At 38.5% G+C, this 24553-nt stretch overlaps 1 protein-coding gene across 1 annotated transcript; it reads right to left on the reverse strand.

Moving 5' to 3' along the window:
• Positions 1-4252: 4252 nt before the first annotated feature.
• LOC149251358 (Excinuclease ABC, C subunit, N-terminal) lies at positions 4253-23019 on the reverse strand. Its single transcript, XM_089459371.1, has 3 exons — positions 22501-23019; positions 5021-5127; positions 4253-4864 (listed from the first exon to the last, which is right to left on the reverse strand). The coding sequence occupies exons 1-3, from the start codon at positions 22926-22928 to the stop codon at positions 4656-4658; spliced, it is 744 nt and encodes a 247-aa protein (XP_089315497.1). The 5' UTR covers positions 22929-23019; the 3' UTR covers positions 4253-4655.
• Between the last annotated feature and the right edge of the window lie 1534 nt (positions 23020-24553).

Consider the following 24553-nt stretch of genomic DNA (forward strand, 5'->3'; position numbering starts at 1 on the left):
AGTGCCACAAATCATAGAATTGCTTTCAAGCTTGAAATCTTATGCATGGATACATGCATTAATAGGGAAAAGTAGTCATTAATATTTAAAAAAAAAAAGCACCATAAACTTCCTTTGGATGTTAGGCCTAAAGCGTGCTTGAAAATGATGAATTGTAGCTAATTCATCTTTCATTGACCCCACGAATTTCATCCTAAAAGCAACATTCTGAGAACTTCACAATCATGTTGTAGAATGATGATGTTGAACTGAGGATTGAATTTGGAAAAAATAGCACAACCCTTCAACTTACGATTGGGTAGGATAAAGCGGCAATGATTATAATCACAGATGGTAAGGCAGGGGGTTTCTAAAATAATTCCCATGCTAACTTTGGTCAAGGAGAATCAAATTAGGACTTAAACTGAGTTGCATGCAAGTGATGGATAAAGCAATTAGGTTAGTCTTTTAAAGCTTGACAAATTTAGCAAAACTATTCATTACACAAAAGAACTCAAAATAGCTTTTATGTTTGACAACTTGGCATCAAGAATCTTGCTTTAAGGCTTTTCTAGCTCTGTAGGATTAGCATGATTTGATAATTATGCAAAGGGGATTGGTTTACACGTGTAGGATCCAAGTGAGAATATTGGGAAAAAACATCAAACAAGATTAGCTACATGCTAATCATAACAAATGGGTCAAACTAGAGATTGGGAATGGTAAAGCTAGTAAGTCAAATAAGAGCTTGGAGTTGGCAAAGGTTGTATGACAAATTAGGATATTTGGAGAGTCAATTTTTTAGCAAAAGTGGCTTGCCAACCTAGCAATAATAGTAAGTCAACCTAGAAAGCTGAGTTAGAAACAATTTTACAACATCATGCAAGTGGAAACCCTTCAACAAGTTGCCACATATCACACTAGAACATATCCATTTTCCCAACATTGCACTTGTTTCATCATCCTTCACTCATTGGAATCTTGGAAACCACTCTATCACTGCACACGTTGAACCATGACATCACACCCTACCCCTACCACAGATAGAAACTATGAAATATAGGCATGCCCAAAAAAGAAGTCTATCTCCAAAAAGAAAAAAAGAAAAAAAAAGCAAGAAAAACTAAAAGTGAACAAAACAACTACAAGATTGTTGTGAAATACAACACGTCTAAAAAAAGGCACTACTAAAAATAGTAGCATCTCACATGTCGATGAAAGTAGTCTCACTAGAAACTTTTGTGCAAGGAACCCAAATATATGCTAAAAAACATGCAAGCCTGAAAAGCAAACTGCTAAAAATAGCAATGTTGTGAAATTGCTTACATGTCACCCCAAACAAGGTAATCAACAACATGAGTTGGAAAGGACCAAGAATATGTAAACATCTCTGACATGCAGAGCCTCAAACCCTAGCTCGTGGAAAAAAATAAATTTCTAAAAATAGTAGTTTATCATAATCTTGTGACACTAGCTCTATTATAGCAAGCTTTAATAACTTGGAAAATGTGGATGTATTTGAGATGGTACCAACACAATGGAATCTAACTAGATCTTAGTAGTTTCTCTAAATCTAATGAAACTAACTCTGTAGTGCGGTCTCATCTAGGACATGGATGCATCTGAAATAGAACCAGCTTGATAGAATCAATATGTATCTTAACTCTCAATTTGGGCAAGAAAATATGGGGGTTAATTGATCTTGTACAATCCTCTTCGGTGGAGTTCAGGGCTCCCTATTGGTTCATCAAACAAGGTGTAATTGTAATCTGGGACACATAAAGGGATGTTGTAGTGACCAAAAGAGGGTCGGGGTCTCCACTATAAAGGGGGAGGGAGGTTTCCTAGATTATAATGGAGGCTTAGGTAGGAGAAGAGGCCAAGGTGGAGGTATGGAGAGGAAGAGTGAGGGGATTATTGTATATGAGAGAGAATGGAAAAAGGAGTGTGGGTGTGGGGTGGAGTAGGGAAGTAGGTGTGTCTGCGAGTAGGTAAGAAGGAGACTTCGTAGAGAGGGGAGAAGAGACCAACATCCGCATGAGTAGGGAGGAATAGGAAGGAGAGGCTTAGGGAGGTGAAAGGTGGGAGAGGTGAGTGGTGGAGGGGATATGGGAGCTAAGGAAGAGGACCTACTAACGTGGAAGGGAGGCATTGATGTGCAAGTGTAGACCATACCAAAAAAATAGGTCATGGACATGCAAGTGTAAAGCAAACCATAAAATAGCCCATAAGACAACCAATCTAACCCTTACATAAATATTGGTTTGTGGAAATTGTTAGATCCAACCTATATGGTATCTACTAGTATGCAACCAAACTTCTTATGGGCACCAACTTACAACGTATCCAACAGGTGCTTGAGTGATCAAACACCATTAACTTTGCATCCATAGGAAAAGATAGGGTGCTCAAGCGAGCCAAGAAGGGGCTAGTCCTTAGAATCATATTGAAAAATCAACCCCTTACACCTCACCTCCACTCACTTGAGGAAAGAAATCCAAGAGAGTAGGGAAAATGAGGCAACAAGAGACATTTCACTAGAGATACAAAATTTGCACCTCATAGGCCCTCTCTTAGATGCGGAACAAGATTTTCATTGTACATCTAATCTAGTTTTTATGGCTCTTGTCAAATTTTACGTAAGCAATTTGTTCAAATAAACCCAAGCACTCAAGGGTCTGAGAGAAATGCAAGAAACAAAAGGAAGCTCTCTAGTTGCTCCCCACCAAGGATCAAATTTGAGGGAAGGGTTACATTTCAATTTGAAAGGTTAACTTCATTTTAGCTTTTCAAACTTGACAAGTTAAAATAAGTTATTATTTTCATATGAAAATAAAATGATTTTAAATTTTATACATACATCACATATCACAATTTTTATTATCTCAAGTTGTGCAAATCTTAAACAAAGAATGCCATACAAAGACCAAGACTCTAGGTATAGTTGAATGAGTATACATAGACGACATTGGTTCACAAGTATTACAATATATATACACATCATATGGAGAAAAATTTAATAGGACCATTTATTTATACTCTATATATGAGTCATAGGGAGGGAATTCAAATGGACCGTTTACTTATAATCAATATAAGAATCATATTGAGGGAATTTAATAGGACTATTTACTCTTTCATCTCATGGAAACCATTCTTCAAATGCAATGGAATTGTTTTACAATGACCTTGTTTTTCTTACAGGGTAGCTGGCCCAATCAAGTAAAAAAACACAATGAGATTTTAAAGGAAATTGAAATGAAGTATTATTTTATGAATATCATTTCAATGTCCAATTAAAAGGAAAAAAACAAGAACCATTAAAAACCTCCAATTACATAATTTCAATATATATATATATATATATATAACTTCTAATAATCATTTACCATAAGAATTATAGGCCTAATGATCAACACATGTGCATTATGATGCATGACAGTGTCTACAAAAGAACACATAAATAACATTATTTTTTGTCAACAAAAATGAATGAGTACTACTTATTATTTAGCATTGAATTTCTAATAATAAAGAATCATACCTTCTTTAATCAATTTTTTATCCCCGGTCTTTATTGTCATGTCTTCATATTAAATAGGTATAAAGACATGAATGTAATATTCTTAAGTGCAAGCAAGAATACGAAGTATTAGATGCAATCAAGCTATGTAGGGGGTAAATACAAGCAAGTGGAGTAGGAAGTAAGAAAATTTGCATGTGGAACCATGGAGGATTGGTAGCTACCATTTGTAAATCCAAATCGCAAAAGGATGGGAAGCTGATTGGAATAGGAATTGTATCTCATGAACAAAAAAGGGATTCACCACAACCAAAGCTTTTGATCTTCAATGTCCACTACTAAGATATAATTTCAATAACTAGGTGATCCATGAATGCATGAGTTCCACAACAATAAGATCCTATTGGATAGAAATGATAATATTTCTTTTTTTAAGCTCTCATGCTATGGAGAAAATTTGTTAACATTATTTTTTTTAAATACTATGGTATAAAAAATGATTAAGAAATAAAAAACTATAAAAATATGTGAAATAAAATATATTATGAAAAAAATCTAATGTTAAGTAAAATATATTATCTTACCCTTCCATTGAAAAATTAGAAACCAATTCCTTATTCAAATTTAATAAGTCATTTTTAATTTAATTTTCATTTTCATGAAAAATAATTTTATGCCCTTCCATCTTAAATGGTAATGACGACATCAAATTTGAACCCGCTCCCCACCCATGCTAGGGAAGAAGCTATCTTCACACATAGAGACTCCCTTCACTCGTATACATTGCTGTTATCCGGGGAAAACAACAGCCCCTTTAATACCAATCCATAACCATTTCTATTATAAAAAGTACACAGCTAGCTTATGAGCTTTCAAGACTTGTTCTATGTATAGTGAGCTAAAAGACAATTGAATGTTCTTGTCTGTCAACAAGTAAACTCAATCTTATGTGAGTTTATTCTTCATTAATAAAATGTAACCTTGTATGGCAATAGGTTTGCATGTCAAATTAGACTGAAATAGCAAATGAACTTGGTGCATTCATTAAGTTTTTGGAAGATTACCTTCACGAGAAATCAAGGCATTATCTTGGATTAAAACACATAAACCTGTGAAGTGACAACAAAGCCCAACTTGCAGATAATTTAATGATTTACATTGACAGAGGTGATACTTGCCCTTGCCACTGGATGCTTAAGTGCCGGCAATCAAAGGAATCCTTGACTCTATCTAGTGCTGCTTGTCTATGTTCAACAAGAAGGGATGAAAAAAATCCCGTCGGTCTGTTTGAAATATCCAATTGCCTTGACTTACGAGATGAACTTCGAGAAAAGTGCTTCCACTTCCATTCAAATCCGCATGCTGTACAAAAGACAAGCACCAACTTGATCATTAAAAGTTGGCCAAGATTAACAGTGCCTGTGGCAGGCATTGTGTATATATCTCAAACTGGCTAAAATGAGACCATTTGTTAAGGCCAAATAACACCTTCAAATATTTGCATAAAATTAATTCTACCTTCGCTGCGGTCTCTAAAACCATGAACCAGGCATACACATTGCCATGGCCTCCCTGCTCGAGATGCTTTAGCTCCACCAGTCAATTGACCATTATGTTGTCTCAATCTGCAAAGAAGAAATGTAGATCCCTTTTAGACATAGAAGATAAAAGTTTGAAGTTTCTCAAATACAGTAAACCATTACTCTGCTTGATCTATAACTCCAGATGGAAATCCCAGATTGCCTATTAGTGACAGATTCAATAATTTCAAGTACAATTTTCATTTTATTAAAATAATTGTTTTCAAGACACATATAAAGCTTCATGATGTGATATTCCTGAGATGAAGACGTTGAAAATTGGACAGGCTAGGAATCAAACCCGGGACCTGACAAACAGGCTGCTCTATCACTAAGATAGAGGTACCCTTAACAGTTTGATCTTAATCCTGGATTGTTATCTCCAACAACCCCCTCTCCTAAAGCCACAATTAGCTAAGGCATTCTAACCAATTTAAACAAACTGCTTTTGATACCATGTTCAGAACTAGACAGTCTAGGAACTGAACCTGGCATCTGTCCCTGGACAACAGGCTGCTCTACAATTGAGCCACGGGCAACCTTAAACAGATTGACCATTAAGTGTGGATTGCTATCTCCAACAGGACTGTCCTCTTATTCAATGGATTATTGTTTTCTGATAATAAAAAAATGGATGATGCTGCCTTTATTTCTTATTCTTTTATATGAATGGTTGTTAATAAAATTGCTCCTTTTCTAAAGAAAGTCATTAAACATATATATAGTGTGGAGTTATGTTCATTATTAATTTATTCTTGTTATTAAGTAGCTGAAAAGCGAGAGATAAATCATAAAACGCTCATATTACTGAAAAATCATAAAACGCTCATATTGGCAGCAACTTGGATTCTGATCTATAACAGAAATGCAGTTTTGAAATTTGTATGGAATTGGGATAAAAGAGTCTTGCCATGTAATTTTATTACTCGGGTTAAACCGATGAGGACTATGATCCTAATGTAAAGCTGTAATATTGTGTCTTTTAGTTATAATCTCTGGCCTTAAGGAACATAATGTTTCACATACTCCTTGAAGTGTATGATCAGGGGGTCGAGTTCGGTTAGTAAAAGAATAAGAACAAAAATATTCCTCCCGATTTATGAATACTGGGTGCACTACTTGTTTGCATTAGTTAGGCTCTTAAGGAATTTGAACATCAGTCTATCAAAGTTTCATCCAGCTTCTTCAAGGTTTTCCTTTTAACTTAATAGACCCGATATTTATTTTTTTCAAGCTCCTACTGTATTGTTGTCAACCTCAGAAGTCCCATCCTCTGTTGCATGCTTGATTTATTATATTGTTGCAATCCTCATCACTTGCATAAATGCAAATTTGAAACTGAAGTGTTGCATGCTTGAGATTTTGAGGTCCCAATCAGGGAATTTTTTAGGGGTGAAATTTTGCCAACTGGGTATCTTTTGACCATTTTCTGAAAAAAAAATCACTCATTTAATTAAAAAATCATCTATTTGTTTACATAGATATGATTAAATTAATAATATTCGCCGAAAATTTACTGGTTTTAACAGTAAATTACATGTTTTTTATTAAATATTCACCTACATTCTATATGTATGATTTTTCAAACCAGAATAATTGTCTAAAATACTCTAAATAGGTATAATATTTGAATCCTTAAAAAATATCCTGGTCCCAATACAGCACCTGTTAGTGAAATTTTCAAGTGGTTTTGTAGTGTTCCTGACTCCTATACCTTAGGAATGGGGCACAATTTCAACACTGAAAATTTTCCTTGCCAAACTGAATTACTCAGATGTTGAGGACTTTATACAGATTTCAGATTAAACACATACTGAGTGGGAATTTCAATGTTGTCTAACACTAATGCATGAGCAACTTTGAAAACTGGAACACACAACCAGAAATTCATCACATTGAATATGGCCAAAAGAACATAACAATGTGCTAGGGAACACAAACACTTGTACCAAAAATAGAACCATGGAAATAGGTTGCCGATGGAACATTCACCACCCAGCTATAGGCATCCCTTGCTTGAATGTCACATACCGAGTGGGAATTCTAAAGTTGTCTAACACTAATGCATAAGCAACTTCCAAAACTAACACAGAACCAGAAATTCATCACATTGAATATAAGCCAAAAGAGCATAACAATGTGCAAGGGAACACAAACAGTTGTACCAAAAATAGAACCATGGAAATAGGTTGCCAATGGAATATTTACCACCCAGCCATCGGCATCCCTTGCTTGAATGCCACCCCTAGGCTGTGGCTATGAGAAAATAAGGTTTGTGTCTCTCCACCATAGTGTTCAAAACCGGAACTGGTGACTGGACAGGTCCACCTATCAAACCAGGTTTCAAACTTGAACTGGTCAAACTGGGACTAGTCAGATCTCAATGAACCAGTGTTTAAAAAAGTACATGAAATAATTAATTTTTAATGAAGAAAACTATTATTGAGATTTAAAACCATGATTCCAAACCAATAGAGAAAAAATATGCAAAGTTTGCTCATCTATATACCATATAAAGGTGAATATATCAAAATGGTACAGAGTGCAATACATATCAGCAACAAAATACACATTCAATGAGGCTCTAAATGGCCTCTAGAGTCCATAAAAAATGTTATAAGCTATGGGGCTACTGGCCTACTACAAGTCTACATATCAGTGATCAACATGATCACTGCTCATCATGATCAAACTCATCACCACTACTAGACATGGGATCATCAACATGAGCTATATAAACATCATCTGGCTCAGAGTTTGAGGACGACTCGGACTCCTCTGCAACCTCAATAGTAGTAGTAGTAGCAGCAAAACTAGACATCAAAACTACAAATCATTGATCAACATGATCACTCATAAAACTCATCATTGATTCAGCACCATTAGAAATGGGATCATCGACAAGAGCTACATAAACATCATCTAGCTCAAAGTCTTCAGACTTGGATTGCTCAACCTTATAATATGGTAGAAATTGAAAAAGTTTAACATGCCTAACCAATGATTTTGGTTTGAGTGAAGGGCTCATAATATGGTAGAAAAGGCTTAGCATGCCTCACCAATTATTTTCCTTCTAATGAAGGGTGCATTTTTGTTAAAGCCATGGTAGAGGAGTTCAACAATTAGTACCACCAACATCAACAAAGTTCCACAATCAATGCCACCAACATCAAGGTACTTAAAGGCCTTCATGCTCTTGATCAAATATCAATCTCATACCCTCACACACGATAGAATCAAATGGAAACATTGCAATCCCCCAAATCTTGAAATCCTGAAAACTATTAAGTCTGTTGGATTTTGAGTGAGATCTAAAATTCTAGTTTCTCCATATGAAATCCAATGAAGTCGAAACCTATTTCATGGCAATGTTAAAAAATTAAGTAGAAGTCACTTTTACTTTAAGATTTAACATTACCATTGTTTGCTAGCACTGCTAGGGTTGAGATGTGTGAGGCAAATGAGAGGGAAGGCATGTTTTTAAAGGCTTGGAGGGCCGGTTTTTTTAGGGAAACAACCCCTAGTTTCCCTCAAAACTGCTTCAAAAAGCACAAAACCACCTCCCGTGGGGTCCGCAACTAGCCTAGCAATAAACCGGTTGGTTTATGGAAAAATCAGTCAATTCTGCATAAGCCAATTGGTTTATGGCTAGTTAGGCCCAGATACCCTAGATTTCAAGGTTCAAAGCCAATTTTTCTACCAGTTGGATGGCTTGGCCTAATGAACCGGTCAGTTTGATTGGTTTACGATTCAAACTAGTGTCCCTACATGCACAATTGTACAAAATCTTACAAACTAATTCGGTCTTCTTGTGCAAGCTAACTCAGCCCTGGAAAAGATGTACGTTGGCTGAAGGAATTCATTGAGCCTATTCGGCCTCTCTTTTTTCCCTAGTGAGTTGATTTGGAAAACCCTTCTTTGTTGAGTTGAACAGACAAGTCATCTAGTGCATAATGAACCAAGTTTGGGCCCTTTTCCTCCTTATAAAGTCGACTTGGCCTTCCATCTTCCATGAACAACTGAGACTAAAACTCAATGGACGGCTCAGATCGATTCACTTTTTGACTATAGGAAAATTAGAATTTTCCTAAGTCACAACTAAGTAAATGTAAAACTGCGCCTTAACTTCACTTGTGGGTCCCTCTGCCAAATTTAGTAGAAACGTTCCTTCTCTAACTCCATCTAACATTCCCTCTTATAGAGGAAGGTGTTCTGTACTACACCCAGTTCATCTCTGAAGTAGACAAATCTGCCTCTCGCCAATGCCTTGGTCAAGATATCTATTGTTTGCTCCCTTGTAGGGACGTACTGGAGTCTGACTCTACCTCTTTGAGCACAATCTCTAGTATGGTGGTACCGGATCTCGATGTGTTTGGAGGGATCATGAAATACTGGATTTTCAGAGAGCTTGGTGCAACTCTGATTATCATAGTTTATGATTGTGGGCTCCAACTTTTGACTGAACAATCCAACAAGTAGTTTCCTCAACCACATGGCCTCGCAAGCTGCCAAGCTAGCAGCCATGTACTCAACCTCAGCTGAGCTCAGTGCCACTGATTTTTGCTTCCTGTTGAACCAGGAAACAACTGTTGAACCAACACTAAAGGTACAACCAAAAGTGCTCAAGATGTCTCTTGAACCAACTACCCAATCTGCATCTGTGAATCCCTAAAGACTCACTCCATCAACCTGCCTGTATAATAACCCATAATTTGTTGTGTCCCTGAAAAGATGAGCATATAGGGTGTACGTCCCAGCACTCAAGAAGATAGTACGTTGGTTAAAGAAATTCGTTGAGGCTATTTTGCCCTAGTGCATTGATCCAAAAAACCCTTCTTTGTTGAGTTGAACACAAAAGTCATCTAGTGAATAATGAACCAAGTTTGTGCCCTTTTCCTACTTATAAAGCCAACTTAGCCTTCCATCTTCCACGAAGCGTTGAGATTCACTTTTTGACAGTAGGAAAATTAGAATTTTCCTAGGTCAAAATTAAGGAAAAGTAAAATTGCGCCTTAGATTCACTTGTGGGTCCCTCTGCCAAATTTAGTGCACCTCTAAATTTAGTAAAACCCTTCCTTCTCTAACTCCATCTAACATAAGGCACTAAATTGCCTAGGCTTGATGACATCAGCCCTAATGAGGCAATTTCCACCATGAACAAAGCTAGATTTTGAGTTTGTGAGGCCAAAAAAGGTGAAAATATGTCAAATCAACGTCAACCCTAGAGTTGAATTTAGCCCTTGCTCTATCCTTGACAGCTTGCCTTGAAGGGCTGAAAAAATAAAGAAAGACGAAATAGGTAAGGGTTTTAAGAATTTTGATCATCAATGGGATCCCAATGCCTTTCCCTACTTGGGTGGAGTCTTAGTGATCGATACCATAGAGATATCAAATTCATTCATGGAGTAAGGGGAAAACACTAGTTTTCATTTCCTAACCCTAGCTATCTTTTTATGAGGGAAGAAATTGACTAGAAGAATGCTCAAGTTCTAGAATATGAAGGTACTCTAGGGTGTCCAACAACAACCAAGATCGTCTAAGTGCCCAACACTCTGTTCTATAAGGGCAACGCCACATTTGCAAGGTCACCATGCTCTTCGGAAGTGTAGTATGGCTTGGGCATCATGTGGAATAAGAGTGGAATGGTGTGCCCTCCAGGCCTCAGCTGCTCTGTGCAAAACCACCTAGAAAAACCATCCCAAACTCAAGTGAAAGCAACCATTCATTAGAGACAATAACCATAGATGCATCTAAGTGGACCATACTTAACTATTAAGGGCATAATAATACTTCAAACCATTATCACCTTCAAATGTCTAGTTAGACCAAGTCCCTTAAAAGTGTTGCCTACCTTCATAGGGGTGGCTAGGTAATCAACCCTATTACGTGCTTCCAACCCCTAAGGGGAGGTTGTTGGCATTATGACACAGGGTTGGCACAGGTTTGGCTCGATGACATCAGTGTTGTCCTTGATGGCAACTCACTCAAATAGCAGATCACAAGTTCAGGCTCTCAAAATAGTAGAAAATAAGATACCCGCAAGTTCCTGTTCATAAAGCCACGGACATACGCAAGTGCGCCGAACAAAAGCTGCGGACATGTACGCAGGTGCTCCGAACAAAGTGCGGACGTAAAGTACAAACGCTTTCATGCAGAGAAAAAGCGCGCACATGGGAAATCTTATGGTTGGTCCATGGTATTTAGTCCAACATTTTTTATCCTATGGTTTTGATCCGTGGTTTTGCATCTAAAGTATTAAACCCAGGTATTGGGTCCCTAGTATTGGATCTCTATGGTTTTGGACCATGGTTTGAGTGAGGCCTAGACTATAAAAAGGAAAGGAGATCATTTGGTTTGGGCACTGATGTGTTGAATATCTTAAGAAGAGCAAGATCTGAAATTCTGTGATCGGTTGGTGAGTTATAGCTGGACCTAAACCAAGGAGAAACCTGAACATTACAAGACGAATCTACTGATGGGGCGAAATCTCTTTGGTGCAAGATCAGATCTGTAAATCTGATAGTTTGGGGTATAATTGAAGTCTGAAAAATTATCTATACCCGCAGGTCCGACACAGCGCAGGCACGGATACCCGCAGGTCCGACACAGTTCAGGCGCGGAGATCCGCAGGATCGTCACAGTGCAGGCGCGGATATCCACAGGTTTTACATAGTGCAGGCGCGAAGTCCGCAGGACCGACAGAGTGAAGGTGCGGATACCCGCAGGTTGGCCACAGAGAAGGCGCGAACATATGCAGGTTTCTATTGGTGAAGTTGCGGACTTTTCCTTGAAATATGTTTTAGCTGCTTTTGTCTATTACTGCAGTGTTCAGGGTTCTGAATTGGTGTCTGGTTACTGGTACTATGTTCTGAAAAGTTATTGATTCAATATTTGCACAAGGAAGTTGGTTGATTGCAAATCTATTTGATGTTTGATTGATATTCATGGATCCAGTTTGAAAATTTATGAAACGTGGTCCCTACAAGAAAAGAGAAGTCTTCTATAGGTCAGCACCTACGTACTAGTACCTCAGCTATTACAAGAGCTAAGGGGGTTGTAGCTCCCTTCCAGAAGAGTCTAGAGAACGAGAGAAGGTTGTAGTCTTCTGCAGGTTGAAGCCTGCGTGTTGGTATAAGACTGCACCAGTACAGAATATTGTAAAAAGAAGTTTCTAATTGAAAGAAGATAGAGACATATTGCAGCAGGTGGTTTTCACCCACATTAGGTTTCCACCTTATATCTTGTGTTCCTTTTGTGTGACTGTCTGTTCTACTTTTCTGTTCCTGCTTACTGTTATATGGTTTTGACACACAGGTTAATGATCAACATCTGAAGAATAAATTAAATTATAAATCTGGAAGGTATATGCAAGTTTCAACAGTCAGATCTGCAAATCCTTGTATAAATTGAAAAGAATTTGATGATACTGATTCACCCCCCCTCTCAGTATTATTTCCAACAATTGGTATCAAAGCAAGTCCTTCAGGAAAAGCTTGATCACTTGAAGGAAGATCTATCATCATGAGCAACTACGAAAAGGAAGCATCTATGAAGCCACCGATTTTTTATGGGAGCAACTTCGTCTATTGGAAGGTAAGAATCATTGCTTATCTTCAATCTCTTGGTACAGAAGTTTGGGATATTGTGGAAACAGGAAACACATTTCCATCAGCAACTCCTACAGATGCAGCTAGTAAGAAGCAGTATGAAACAAATGCAGAAGCTGTCAATACTCTATTAGGAAGTCTATCTCAATCAGAATTCGTCAAGGTTATGCAGTGCAAAAGCGCAAAAGAAATATGGGACAAGATCGTTCTGAGCTACGAAGGAGATGATCAGGTAAAACGAGCAAAATTATAAACTCTTAGAATTCAATATGAAAGTCTCAGAATGCATAATGATGAAAGTGTGGCTAGCTATTTCCTACGTATAGATGAGATCATAAATTGTATGAAAAACTTGGGTGAAGAAATAAAAGAAGTTGTTTTGGTTGAAAAGGTTCTAAGATCTTTGTCCTCTAAGTTTGATTCAAAAGTTTCTGCCATAGAAGAAAAGCAGAATCTACAAAGCCTTACCATGTCACAGCTTCACGGAATTCTAACTGCTTACGAAATGAGAAAAGGAGGACCATCAGACAAGAGAGAAGCTGCATTCAAGGCTTCAGGAAAAGGAGATTACTATGAGTCAGGACATATGTCAGAAGAAGAGGAAGAATCAAATTTTGTCAAGAACCTTCAACGGGGAACTGGAAGATTCAGAGGTAAGCTGCCTTTCAAATGCTTTGCTTGTGGAAGAGTTGGTCATTATGCTACAAAATGTCCTCATAAAGATAAACTAGACAAAGGTAAGGAACCTGTTAGATGGAACAGAAAACAGAATGTAAATAAGAAGAGCTATTACACGCATGAAGACAGTGATGGATTGTCAAATAGTGATGAAGATGAACAAGGTAATGATGATAGACTTTTGATGGCTTTTGAAGATGATGATTTCTTGGATGCTACAAATGAAGAAGGGCTTTATGAAGAAATTTCTAAACTTAAAGTTTGTTTAGAAGAAAAGAATATGATTATAGATACTCTAACATTCCAACTTGCTGAAAAAGATAAACACAATGAAGAGTTAGAATGTGAAATTGTGGGACTTAGAAAAGAAATTGAGAAAACAAAAGCCCTTAATCTCAGATTTGCTAAAGGATCTAAAACTCTAGATGAGATTATCAAAATGCAGCGTTCTCCTCTAATCAAGACAGGTCTCGGATATTCCGAAGAAGCATCTCAAGCTCAGAAGCAAGCACAGAAGCCATCCACCTCCAAAAGTTATCTTGATGCAGCAAGGAGAAGTGAACAAGTTGACAATCGACAGCAAAAGCACAATGCAGATCACCAGGTAAATCAGGGACAATTTGCTTCAAGAATGATCAAAGATTATCAAGTAAATCGGGGGCAATCTACTTCAAGGATGAACAGAAGCTTCAACCAACCACAGGTAACTCATTCTCAATTTGGCTCAAGAATGGATGGAAACTACAATCATATGGTTGGTAGATTTGATAATCGCAGGACTTTCTTCAATGGCCAATGTTTCTCTTGTCATAACTTTGGTCATAAAGCTGCTCAATGTGTTGCCTACAAGACCATCATGACTAGGGAAGCTCAAAAACAAAGGAGTATGACTGGAATCATGAAAAGAACCTACAATAACTTCTCTGCTCTTGAAAATGAAATAGAATGTTCTATATGTAACAACTTCGATCATGAAGATTCTGAATGCAGAAGCAGGTTTCGAAAAACAACTCAGAAGGAGCAAACTTCATTAAGTTCCAAAACATGGAAAAGGAAAGAAACGCAACCGGAAAGATGTGGGATAGCCTTATATGCGGAAGGACAGGAAAATCAATGGTACATCGACAGTGGATGCTCGAAACATATGACAGGTGATAAAGAAAAACTTCAGTCATATAGTGCCTTAGAAAAGGAAAAGAAGGTCTCATTTGGAAATGACACCCTTGCATTCATAAAAGGTAAAGGCTTTGTTCGTTTGAAAGAAAAGGTCAAGGCTGGAAGTGTTATGTATGTTGATGGCTTAAAGCATAATCTATTGAGTGTCAATCAGATGTGTGATCAGGGAACTGAGGTAATATTTCGATCAAATGGATGTATTGTTCGTGAGCTCGATACAGGAAAAACAGTGATCAGAGGCATTAGAACTCCAAATAACTTATACGTACTCAAGGGAGGACAACAACAATGCTATTTAAGCAAGAATGATGAACATTGGCTATGGCACAGAAGACTGGGGCATCTTAGCTTCTCTCAGATAAGGAAAGCATGCAAATATTAGGCAGTTCGGGATCTTCCTGACATCAGAATTCCAGACAATACAATATGCAAATCATGTCAAGTTGGTAAGCAAACCAGAACTAATTTCCCTGAGAAGGAAGGATCAGCTAGCAGGCCACTTGAACTTGTCCACACTGATATATGTGGTCCAACTAGGAAAAGGTCACCTCGAGGAGAAGAGTATTTCATATTGTTCATTAACAACTTTTCAAGGATGTGTTGGATAGGACTCATGAAGTATAAAGATGAAGCCTTCGAAAAGTTCAAGTCATTCAAAGCTTTGGTTGAAAACAAATCAGATCGCAGAATCAAATGCCTCAGATCTGATCGAGGAGGGGAATTTACCTCAGATGAATTCTTCGATTTTTGTGAAGAACATGGAATAAGAAGGGAATTCTCTGCTGCAAGGACTCCTCAGCAAAATGGAGTAGTGGAAAGGATGAACAGAACAGTTCAACAAATGGCTCGTGTTATGCTTGATGAGTCTGGAACTCCAGCAACCTTCTGGGGTGAAGCCGCATTTGCTGCTGTTACTATTCTCAACAAGACAAACGTCTGGGTAAACAACACTCGGACTCCTCATGAACTTTGGTATGGTAAGACTCCCACGGTAAAATACTTCAAAATTTTTGGAAGCAAATGCTACATTAAAAGGACTGATGAAAATCTTGGCAAGTTTGAACCTAGAGCAGATGAAGGCATTTTACTTGGCTACTCTCCCCACAGCAAAGCTTACAAATGTTACAATAAAAGACTTGGTAAGATTGTTGAAAGTATTGATGTAGTGGTTGATGAAGAAGGAAACACTCCTAGGCAGGTAAAATCTGAAGATTTCGAAGATGGCGAAGACTATCCGTCAACATCAAATCAGATTCATAACGAAGAAGAAACTCATGAGGCTCCAGAAGAACAGATAAGGATAGAAGAAAAGACTCCATCCAGATATGTTCAGAAGAATCATCCAAAATCTCAAATTTTGGGGCCGAAAGAGGCAGGTGTACAAACAAGGAGAACCATTTCAGAAGTTTCAAGTTTTCTAGCATTGTTCTCCTCCACTGAACCACAGAATGTAAGAGAGGCTTGCAAAGATGAATGTTGGGTCAAGGCCATGGAGGAAGAACTCGAGCTAATTGAAAAGAATAATACTTGGGAGTTGGTTCCTAGACCAAAAGATAAGAATGTCATAGGGACAAAATGGATCTTCAAAAATAAGCTGAATGAAAATGGGGATGTGGTTAGAAACAAGGCAAGACTTGTTTGTAAAGGGTATGCGCAACAAGAAGGCATAGACTTTGAAGAAACATTTGCACCAGTTGCCAGACTTGAGGCTATAAGGATGTTCCTTGCTCTGTCTAGCTTTCAGAAGTTCAAAGTATTTCAAATGGACGTGAAGTCTGCTTTCCTGAATGGAGACTTGGAGGAAGAAGTATATATTGAACAACCAGATGGGTTTATTCTTGGAAATGATCCAAAACTTGTATGCAGACTCAAAAAGGCTCTCTATGGCCTTAAACAGGCTCCTAGGGCGTGGTATTATCGGTTGGATAAGTACCTCCATCAACAAGGCTTTATAAAAGGATCAACTGATAACAATCTATATATAAAGGTTGACAATGAAAAGATGCTAATATTTGTCGTGTATGTTGATGATATCATCTTTGGCAGCAACGAAGAAGACATGAGTCAAAATTTTGCCTTGGTGATGCAAAAGGAATTTGAAATGTCCATGCTTGGTGAGCTCACATATTTTCTTGGTTTACAAGTCCAACAAAACAAAGACGGTATTTTTCTATCACAAACCAAGTATCTCAAGCAGATCTTGAAGAAATATGGGATGGAGGATTCGAAAACAGTATGTACCCCTATGGTGACAGGATGCAGCGTCAGCGCAAATGATGAATCGGCAGTCGTACATCAACCAACCTATAGATCCATGATTGGTAGTCTGGTCTATCTAACAGGTACCCGACCAGACATTATGCATGCATTGGGAATAGTTGGAAGGTTTCAGGCAAATCCAAAGGAAACTCATCTTCAGGCAGTTAAAAGAATCTTCAAGTATCTTCAAGGAACTCAAAACTATGGCTTATGGTATCCTAGAGGTACAAATCTCACACTTCATGCATACACAAATGTGGATTGGGTAGGAAGCGTGGATGACAGGAAAAGCACTAGTGGTGGTGCATTCTTCATGGGTCCTAGATTAGTATCTTGGTTCAGCAAGAAACAAAGCTCTATTGCATTATCTACAGTAGAAGCAGAATATGTAGCTGCTGCATCTTGCTGCACACAACTCCTTTGGATGATGCAAACATTGCAAGACATGCAAATCACTTGTACTCCACCTATCTCCATCTTCTATGATAATACAAGTGCAATCAGTATTTCAAAGAATCTTGTCATGCATTCAAAGACTAAGCACATACCAATCAAGTATCATTTTCTCAGGGAACAAGTGCTTGAACAAAAGGTCAAATTGGAGTATGTTCCCTCTAAGGAACAAGTTGTTGATATTCTCACCAAACCACTACCCAGGGAGACCTTTGAATACCTCAGACAAAAGCTAGGGGTAGTTGATGCATCATCTTGCTGTTGAATCTTATCTGTTTCAGAGATTGTTGGTTGTACGCGAGTTTCATATGGGGTATACGCGTACATTCGCTGGTTTATATGGAAAAGCAAGGATGAGAAGAGTCCACTATGGATCTGTCAGAGACCAGCAGGCACAGGTTCAGGGGGAGCATATATTCTTCTAATAATGCATTGTTGGCATTATTATAGAAGATCTTGGAGGAGAAGGAGAACATGGATGCTGATCTGAATAATGATTGACAGATGTTGTTGATGTTTTGCCTCTATGTCTTATATTTCTTTTGTCAAGGTCATGTAACAGCCTATCTTGGTTGCCCCACTATGCCTGGGATGGATAATGTAATGTGCTTATCATGTATCCCCATTTGGTTGGGTGGATGAGTCAATGGTATATTCCCACTTGGTTGGGAATTGTATGTATGAGTCTTTGGTGATAGGAAGGTCTGTTATGGTGTATAATGTCAGATTTCTTTTGTAGAATATCTTCTTGCAGATCTTGCCTATATGTCAGGGGGAGCTTGGACAGCAAAGCAGAGCAGAGATTTTAGCATGTACTCAGGGGGTGCATAACCCTTTGCCCTTGATGTCAAAGGGGGAGAAAAGACTTTGAGTGACTTTGGGTTGCCATCAAGTCCAAAGGGGGAGATTGTTGGCATTATGACACAGGATTGGCACAGGTTTGGCTCGATGACATCAGTGTTGTCCTTGATGGCAACTCACTCAAATAGCAGATCACAAGTTCAGGCTCTCAAAATAGTAGAAAATAAGATACCCGCAGGTTCCTGTTCATAAAGCCGCAGACATACGCAGGTGCACCGAACAAAAGCTGCAGACATGTACGCAAGTTCTCCGAACAAAAAGTGCGGACGTAAAATACACACACTTTCATGCAGAGAAAAAGCGCGCATGTGGGAAATCTTATGGTTGGTCCATGGTATTTAGTCCAACATTTTTGATCCTATGGTTTTGGTCCGTGGTTTTGCATCTAAGGTATTGAACCCAGGTATTGGGTCCCTAGTATTGGATCTCTATGGTTTTGGACCATGGTTTGAGTGAGGCCTAGAATATAAAAAGGAAAGGAGATCATTTGGTTTGGGCACTGATGTGTTGAATATCTTAAGAATAACAAGATCTGGAATTCTGTGATCGGTTGGTGAGTTATAGTTGGACCTAAACCAAGGAGAAACCTGAACATTACAAGACGAATCTACTGATGGGGCAAAATCTCTTTGGCACAAAATCAGATCTGTAAATCTGATAATCTGGGGCATAATTGAAGTCTGAAAAATTATCTATACCCGTAGGTCTGACACAGTGCAGGCGCGGATACCCGCAGGTCCGACACAGTTCAGGCGCGGAGATCCGCAGGATCGTCACAGTGCAGGCGCAGATATCCGCAGGTTTTACATAGCACAGGTGTGAAGTCCGCAGGACCGACAGAGTGAAGGTGCGGATACCCACAGGTTGGCCACAGAGAAGGCGCGGACGTACGCAGGTTTCTATTGGTGAAGTTGTGGACTTTTCCTTGAAATATGTTTTAGCTGCTTTTGTCTATTACTGCAGTGTTCAGGGTTCTAAATTGGTGTCTGGTTACTGGTACTGTGTTCTGAAAAGTTATTGATTCAGTATTTGCACAAGGAAGTTGGTTGATTGCAGATCTATTTGATGTTTTATTGATATTCATGGATCCAATTTGAAAATTTATGAAACGTGGTCCCTGGAAGAAAAGAGAAGTCTTCTGTAGGTCAGCGCCTACGTACTAGTACCTCAGCTAGTACAAGAGCTAAGGGGGTTGTGGCTCCCTTCCAGAAGAGTCTGGAGAACGAGAGAAGGTTGTAACCTTCTGCAGGTTGAAGCCTGCGTGCTGGTATAAGACTGCACCAGTATAGAATCATTGTAAAAAGAAGTTTCTAATTGAAAGAAGATAGAGACATATTGCAGTAGATGGTCTTCACCCACATTGGGTTTCCACCTTATATCTTGTGTTCCTTTTGTGTGACTGCCTGTTCTACTTTTCTGTTCTTGCTTACTGTTATATGGTTCTGACACACAGATTAATGATCAACATTTGAAGAATAAATTAAATTATAAGTCTGGAAGGTATATGCAAGCTTCAATAGTCAGATCTGCAAATCCTTGTATAAATTGAAAAGAATTTGATAATACTGATTCACCCCCCCCCTCTCAGTATTATTTCCAACAGAGGTGGCATTTCCAAGGTCAACCCTTTAATCCATAGGTGTTGGTAGGAATAGGTGGTAACAGAGAGGATGATTTTGTGGCCAAGTGCCATCGTTAGGGGACCAATTAATGAGTGTCCACACCCTAAGTGTATAGATGTAATGGAGAGAGCAATTGTGGAAGCACCAATTACCCCTTTCCTCAGCCTGCATTTTCCACCCCTCTTATGCACCTTTTACTTCTTTTTGATGATACTTTTAATGGTGCATAACTCAAGGATCAAAGCTTGCTCTTTATGATATGGCATTTATTTTCCACCTTAAGATGAGTTAGTTTCTTGCTCATTAGGGTTGGAGCATACAAAGGATCCTTATGATGAGACAAAGCATCAAGTGCTCAGGGACTAGGTGATGGCTAATGAGGGGAGTAGAGTTCATGCTAGGCTTTTTCCCCACATGCTGATTTTTGTTCTAGTCGTTTTTTGCATTTTAATTTTTCTTTTTCTTTTGTTGTGGACATCTTGTGTTCTTTCATTCTTTTATCTACATCAACCTCCGGGACAAAGTTGTCTGGCCCTACTCAAGGATGTGGATGTGTGAGTGCCAAATCCCAATAAATCAATGACAATTAACCCAAATGATGGAGGTGGTATCAAGGAAATGATGAAAGATTTTAAGTATGGAATGGCAATGGACATGTTACTTCAATCCAAGTTTCCCCAAGTAGTGCCCCTCCTATAACCCTAAGGACTTAGAGGAGGTCCTTTTGGACTAGGGCTAAAGACTAACCCCCCTGGTAAGGTGAGGAAAGGAGTTTACCGTCAAGAACAGTCAATCAACCAGATCACCCCTTCATTCATGTTAAAATGGCCAAAACATTAAGTAAAAGCACTCAATTGCAAAACGGTTAAAGTAACATGGTAACCCACCTTCATCCAAGAGAAATGCCAAATGGTGGGAGGTGCATGACCGGTGCAAATGGCAAAGGAATCTGGCATATCATCATCAATGAACAGTGTGTAGGGCTGCTAGCTAGGGTTACCCGTTTTGATGGGTAACACTCCTTAGAGAGCCATTTGGCTTGGGATTCTTTAGTCATCTAACCTCTAAGCCTTGCTGGTGAACCCTCCCTTGTGAGGATAATATCCAACCACAAAACAGCAGAGGAGAAGCCATTGAGGTGACAGTGGTGGCTGATCTCTTTGTTGCCCTAGACCTAGAGTGCCCACTGAGGCTTTGCACTAGACTGCTAGATTTTGTGGTAACAGTTCTCATAGTGATAGGAGCATAAAAGAGAGGACAAACGCCATAGCGAGCACGTGGCATGAGAAAAAAGGAAATGACAATGATACGAGAAGAGATGACTCACAAACAGGGATGAAAGTGCAGTGAAGAAACCAAAACTTTAGGTGAAAACATTGAAACAAATGTATCAGTGAATGGAAAACATAAAGAGGAGGTAGACCAGCATAAGAACTTGAAAGAAATCATAAAAGATGAAGATCTGCATAGAAAAATCGTGAATGCTGAATTTCTTTACAATGTGTTGGATTGTGATGAATTTTCTTTGGACAAATTTTGTTTTCTAAATTTAAACGCAATTCAGACCTGGTACAGTGGTAACCTTGGCTTCTCATCTGCAAAGGATGTTTTGTAGTCAAACAGTCACTAATCAGGTAAATGAAACCAATTTATTTAGTTGTACAGAATACAGACCTGCATAGAAGAATTGTGAATGCCGAATTCCTTTACAATGTGTTGGATTGTGATGAATTTTCCTTGGACAATTTTGTTTTCTGAATTTAAACGCAATTCAGACTGGTACAATGGGACCTTGGCTTCTCATCGTCAAAGGATTTCTTGTAGTCAAACAATCATTAATCAGGTAATGGTTTAACATAAAATGAAACAAATTTATTTAATTGTAAAATCATGCTTTAAAGCACAAAATTTGGACCGCTTCGAATTAGAAAGAAGGGAACTTCTAGATTAGGAGTGATAGAAATCGCAAAGCCTATCTGCATAAACGAAACATGCCAGATATCACAAGACACATATTTCCAATGAAGCATCACATAAGGTATTTGTCTTTGTAATAAGAAGCGATATAATTCGCTCGCTATTGATTTGGATTTGTTCCAGTGGTACTACAGGGCACATTGCATTGTTGCATTCACTGGTATAGTTGCCAGCATTTCTGTAGGACTCCATTCTGCAGGAAAGAATTGAAATGCCCAAATGCACGACTGTACTTACATCATGGTAGTTTTAATTTAATTCCCAGATCTGAAAGAGCCCTTCTCCGTAGCCTGCTTTGCTATAGTAAGGTCACTATTAGACTACCAATTCCTTCTGATAGACCTTGATCTAAGTGGAATGGAGGTCAGGATGAGGGAATAAAGTCATCAAAGCAAAAAACGAAACTGATTCCCCAATCTGTTAGGAGAAAGTACACATTGGAAGAATTATTGTCACGTTCGAAAAAATGGCTATATATGGACTTCGTAACAGAGTGAATGTGGTGTAGTTGTTCTCTGGCGGTTTTGGCCTCATGAGTTCAACGCCCATTAACGTAATTGCCTGCTGAATGGATCCCTTACAGAATCTGGGTGCAACCACAACAGATCATATCAATTCAGATCGACGTGGCGGTTAGTTTTGGCGGAGGAGTGTCTGTGTCTGTGTTTGTATCGATCACTAACTAGTTCAATCCCAACCCCAGAGGAATTGGAGCGACAGTCAGCCCTAAGCCCTAATACCCATGCAGATGCAGATGCAGACACAGCGCGTGACAGAGCGCTTACCTGCGTTCAAAGTCTGTGGTAACACCCACATATGTCTTACGCATGTCTGCAGAAATGATAAGATAAACATACCATCCCTGTCCCTCCTTCAATTTCACTTTATTTACTCGCTCGTCTTCATTATCAGCAGAAGCAACAGAGGAATTGTTGTGAGCGTGGTCTTCGTCCGTGATGAGATTGAAATGTTTGTGTAAAGAGCGTCTGGCCTTCTTCTTTGAGGATTTGCGAGGGTCCTTCTTCTGACTCAGACTTTCTGTACTAGTAGTCGATGATGACTTCGCTGGCGTATTGGCCTCGGCTCCTGTTTCTGCTCCGAACGTGGCCATTGATTTCATGCCACTTCCCAGTCTTAGTTTGACATGGCTCGGCCCGGTGATGGGTTGCTTTAATATGAAAAGTGCTGCTACGCCCATGGTCATTGATTTCATCCCAACTCGCCAAACCTACCTGAACTTGACTCGAGTCGGTTGCGGGTTTGTTTAAACATTAAGAAGGGCAGCGAAAATCGCTATGTTGTGTTTATGGTTGGTCTTTGTTCCGTAACCCAAGGGCAATATGGTTGGTCTTTGTTCCGTATCCCAAGGGCAATCTAATGAATGAATCCTCACACCTCTTTGCGAGAGCCTAGAGGTCTCTGTATCACTTTGGTAGTGTGTGGGGGTGGTACTCCCTGTAATTTTTTTTTTTTAATACAAGAAAATTGTATTATTTTCAAGATAATGTTAGAAAAATTAATTCAGAAAGAGAAAATTACTTTTAAAAGCTTTAACAGTGATGAATTAATAAATATAATTCAAAGTGTATTTGAGAAGAGTAAAAGAGCAAAAAATAGGAAATCAGAATTAAATTGTTTTCTTGTAAATGTTTGGTTTCATAAGGAATGCAAAATGGCAAGGAAAACCTTGAAAAAGGCAAGAAAAGAGATGATGAATGTAAATTTATATAAGCAGATATTAAAAAGAAAAAAAGATGAGTTCATGCAAACAAGGAGAGAAGAGTTCATATATTTAAGCAAGAATAATCCAAAACTTTAGCTTTTTTGGCAAGTACTGTAACCAAGAAAGAAGCAAATTGAAAATAATATTATAGCCAATCAATGGTTTGAATATGCAAGGCAACTCTATGAGAAAGAATCTGAGGTAGAACCCCCTCCTAAAATCAACACAAATTCAAAGCTCTTCACGTTACCGGAGGTGGAGAATGGAATTAAGACGTTGAAAACAGGGAAGGAAAAGGACTTGGTTGAACTTCAAGCAGAGTATCTAAAATGGGGAATGAACGCTCTTGCACCGCACATCATGGAAATATTCAACAACATCATTGAGCAAGGATTTCCAAGACACTCGACAACTATAGAAAAATTATGATCAATCCTTTGTTTGCAAAGCTTTTCGGCAGCGTGGTATAAGACATAATTAGTAACTGGGCAGAAGTAAAAGAAAAGAGGGAAGAGGACAAATGGGTTTTACGCCGAAACATTCTATAATGGATCATGGTATCACATTGAGACACACTGTTGAAAAGGTTTGGGAGGACAATGAAGAAGTATTTTGTTGCTTTGTTGACTTCAAAAAAGCATTTGACACAGTCCTTAGGGATAAGTTGTGGCGTAGAATGGAAGAATTTGAAATTCAAGTGCATTATAACATTGTTGTCCATAGACTTTATGAAGAAGTGAAAGTCAAAATTATAACCTCAGCAGGTATTTCAAAAAGCTTTAGAAGTGACATTCGAGTCAAGCAAGGTTGCCCTCTATCCCCTACTCTTTTCGGTCTATATATTGATAAATTGGAAGAGTGGCTAAATCTGCAAGGTGGAGATGGTGTTTGGTTGGGGGAGTTTGTGATAAAGCTTCTTTTATATGTCAATGATATTATATTGATTTCTAAATCGGCCCATGGATTGCAAATGCACTTATATGCCCTTGAGCAATTTTGTAGAACAGTGGGGATGCAAGTCAATACTAGCAAGACCAAAATAATGATTTCTCTAATAAAAAGAAGCAGAGCCATCATACTTTCTTCTTTGAAGACAACATTCTAGAAGAAGTAAA

Source organism: Pinus tabuliformis, chromosome 7, assembly GCF_031772625.1.
Source record: "Pinus tabuliformis cultivar Carrire ecotype Pingquan chromosome 7, CPIR1, whole genome shotgun sequence".
Classification (NCBI taxonomy): Eukaryota; Viridiplantae; Streptophyta; class Pinopsida; order Pinales; family Pinaceae; genus Pinus; species Pinus tabuliformis.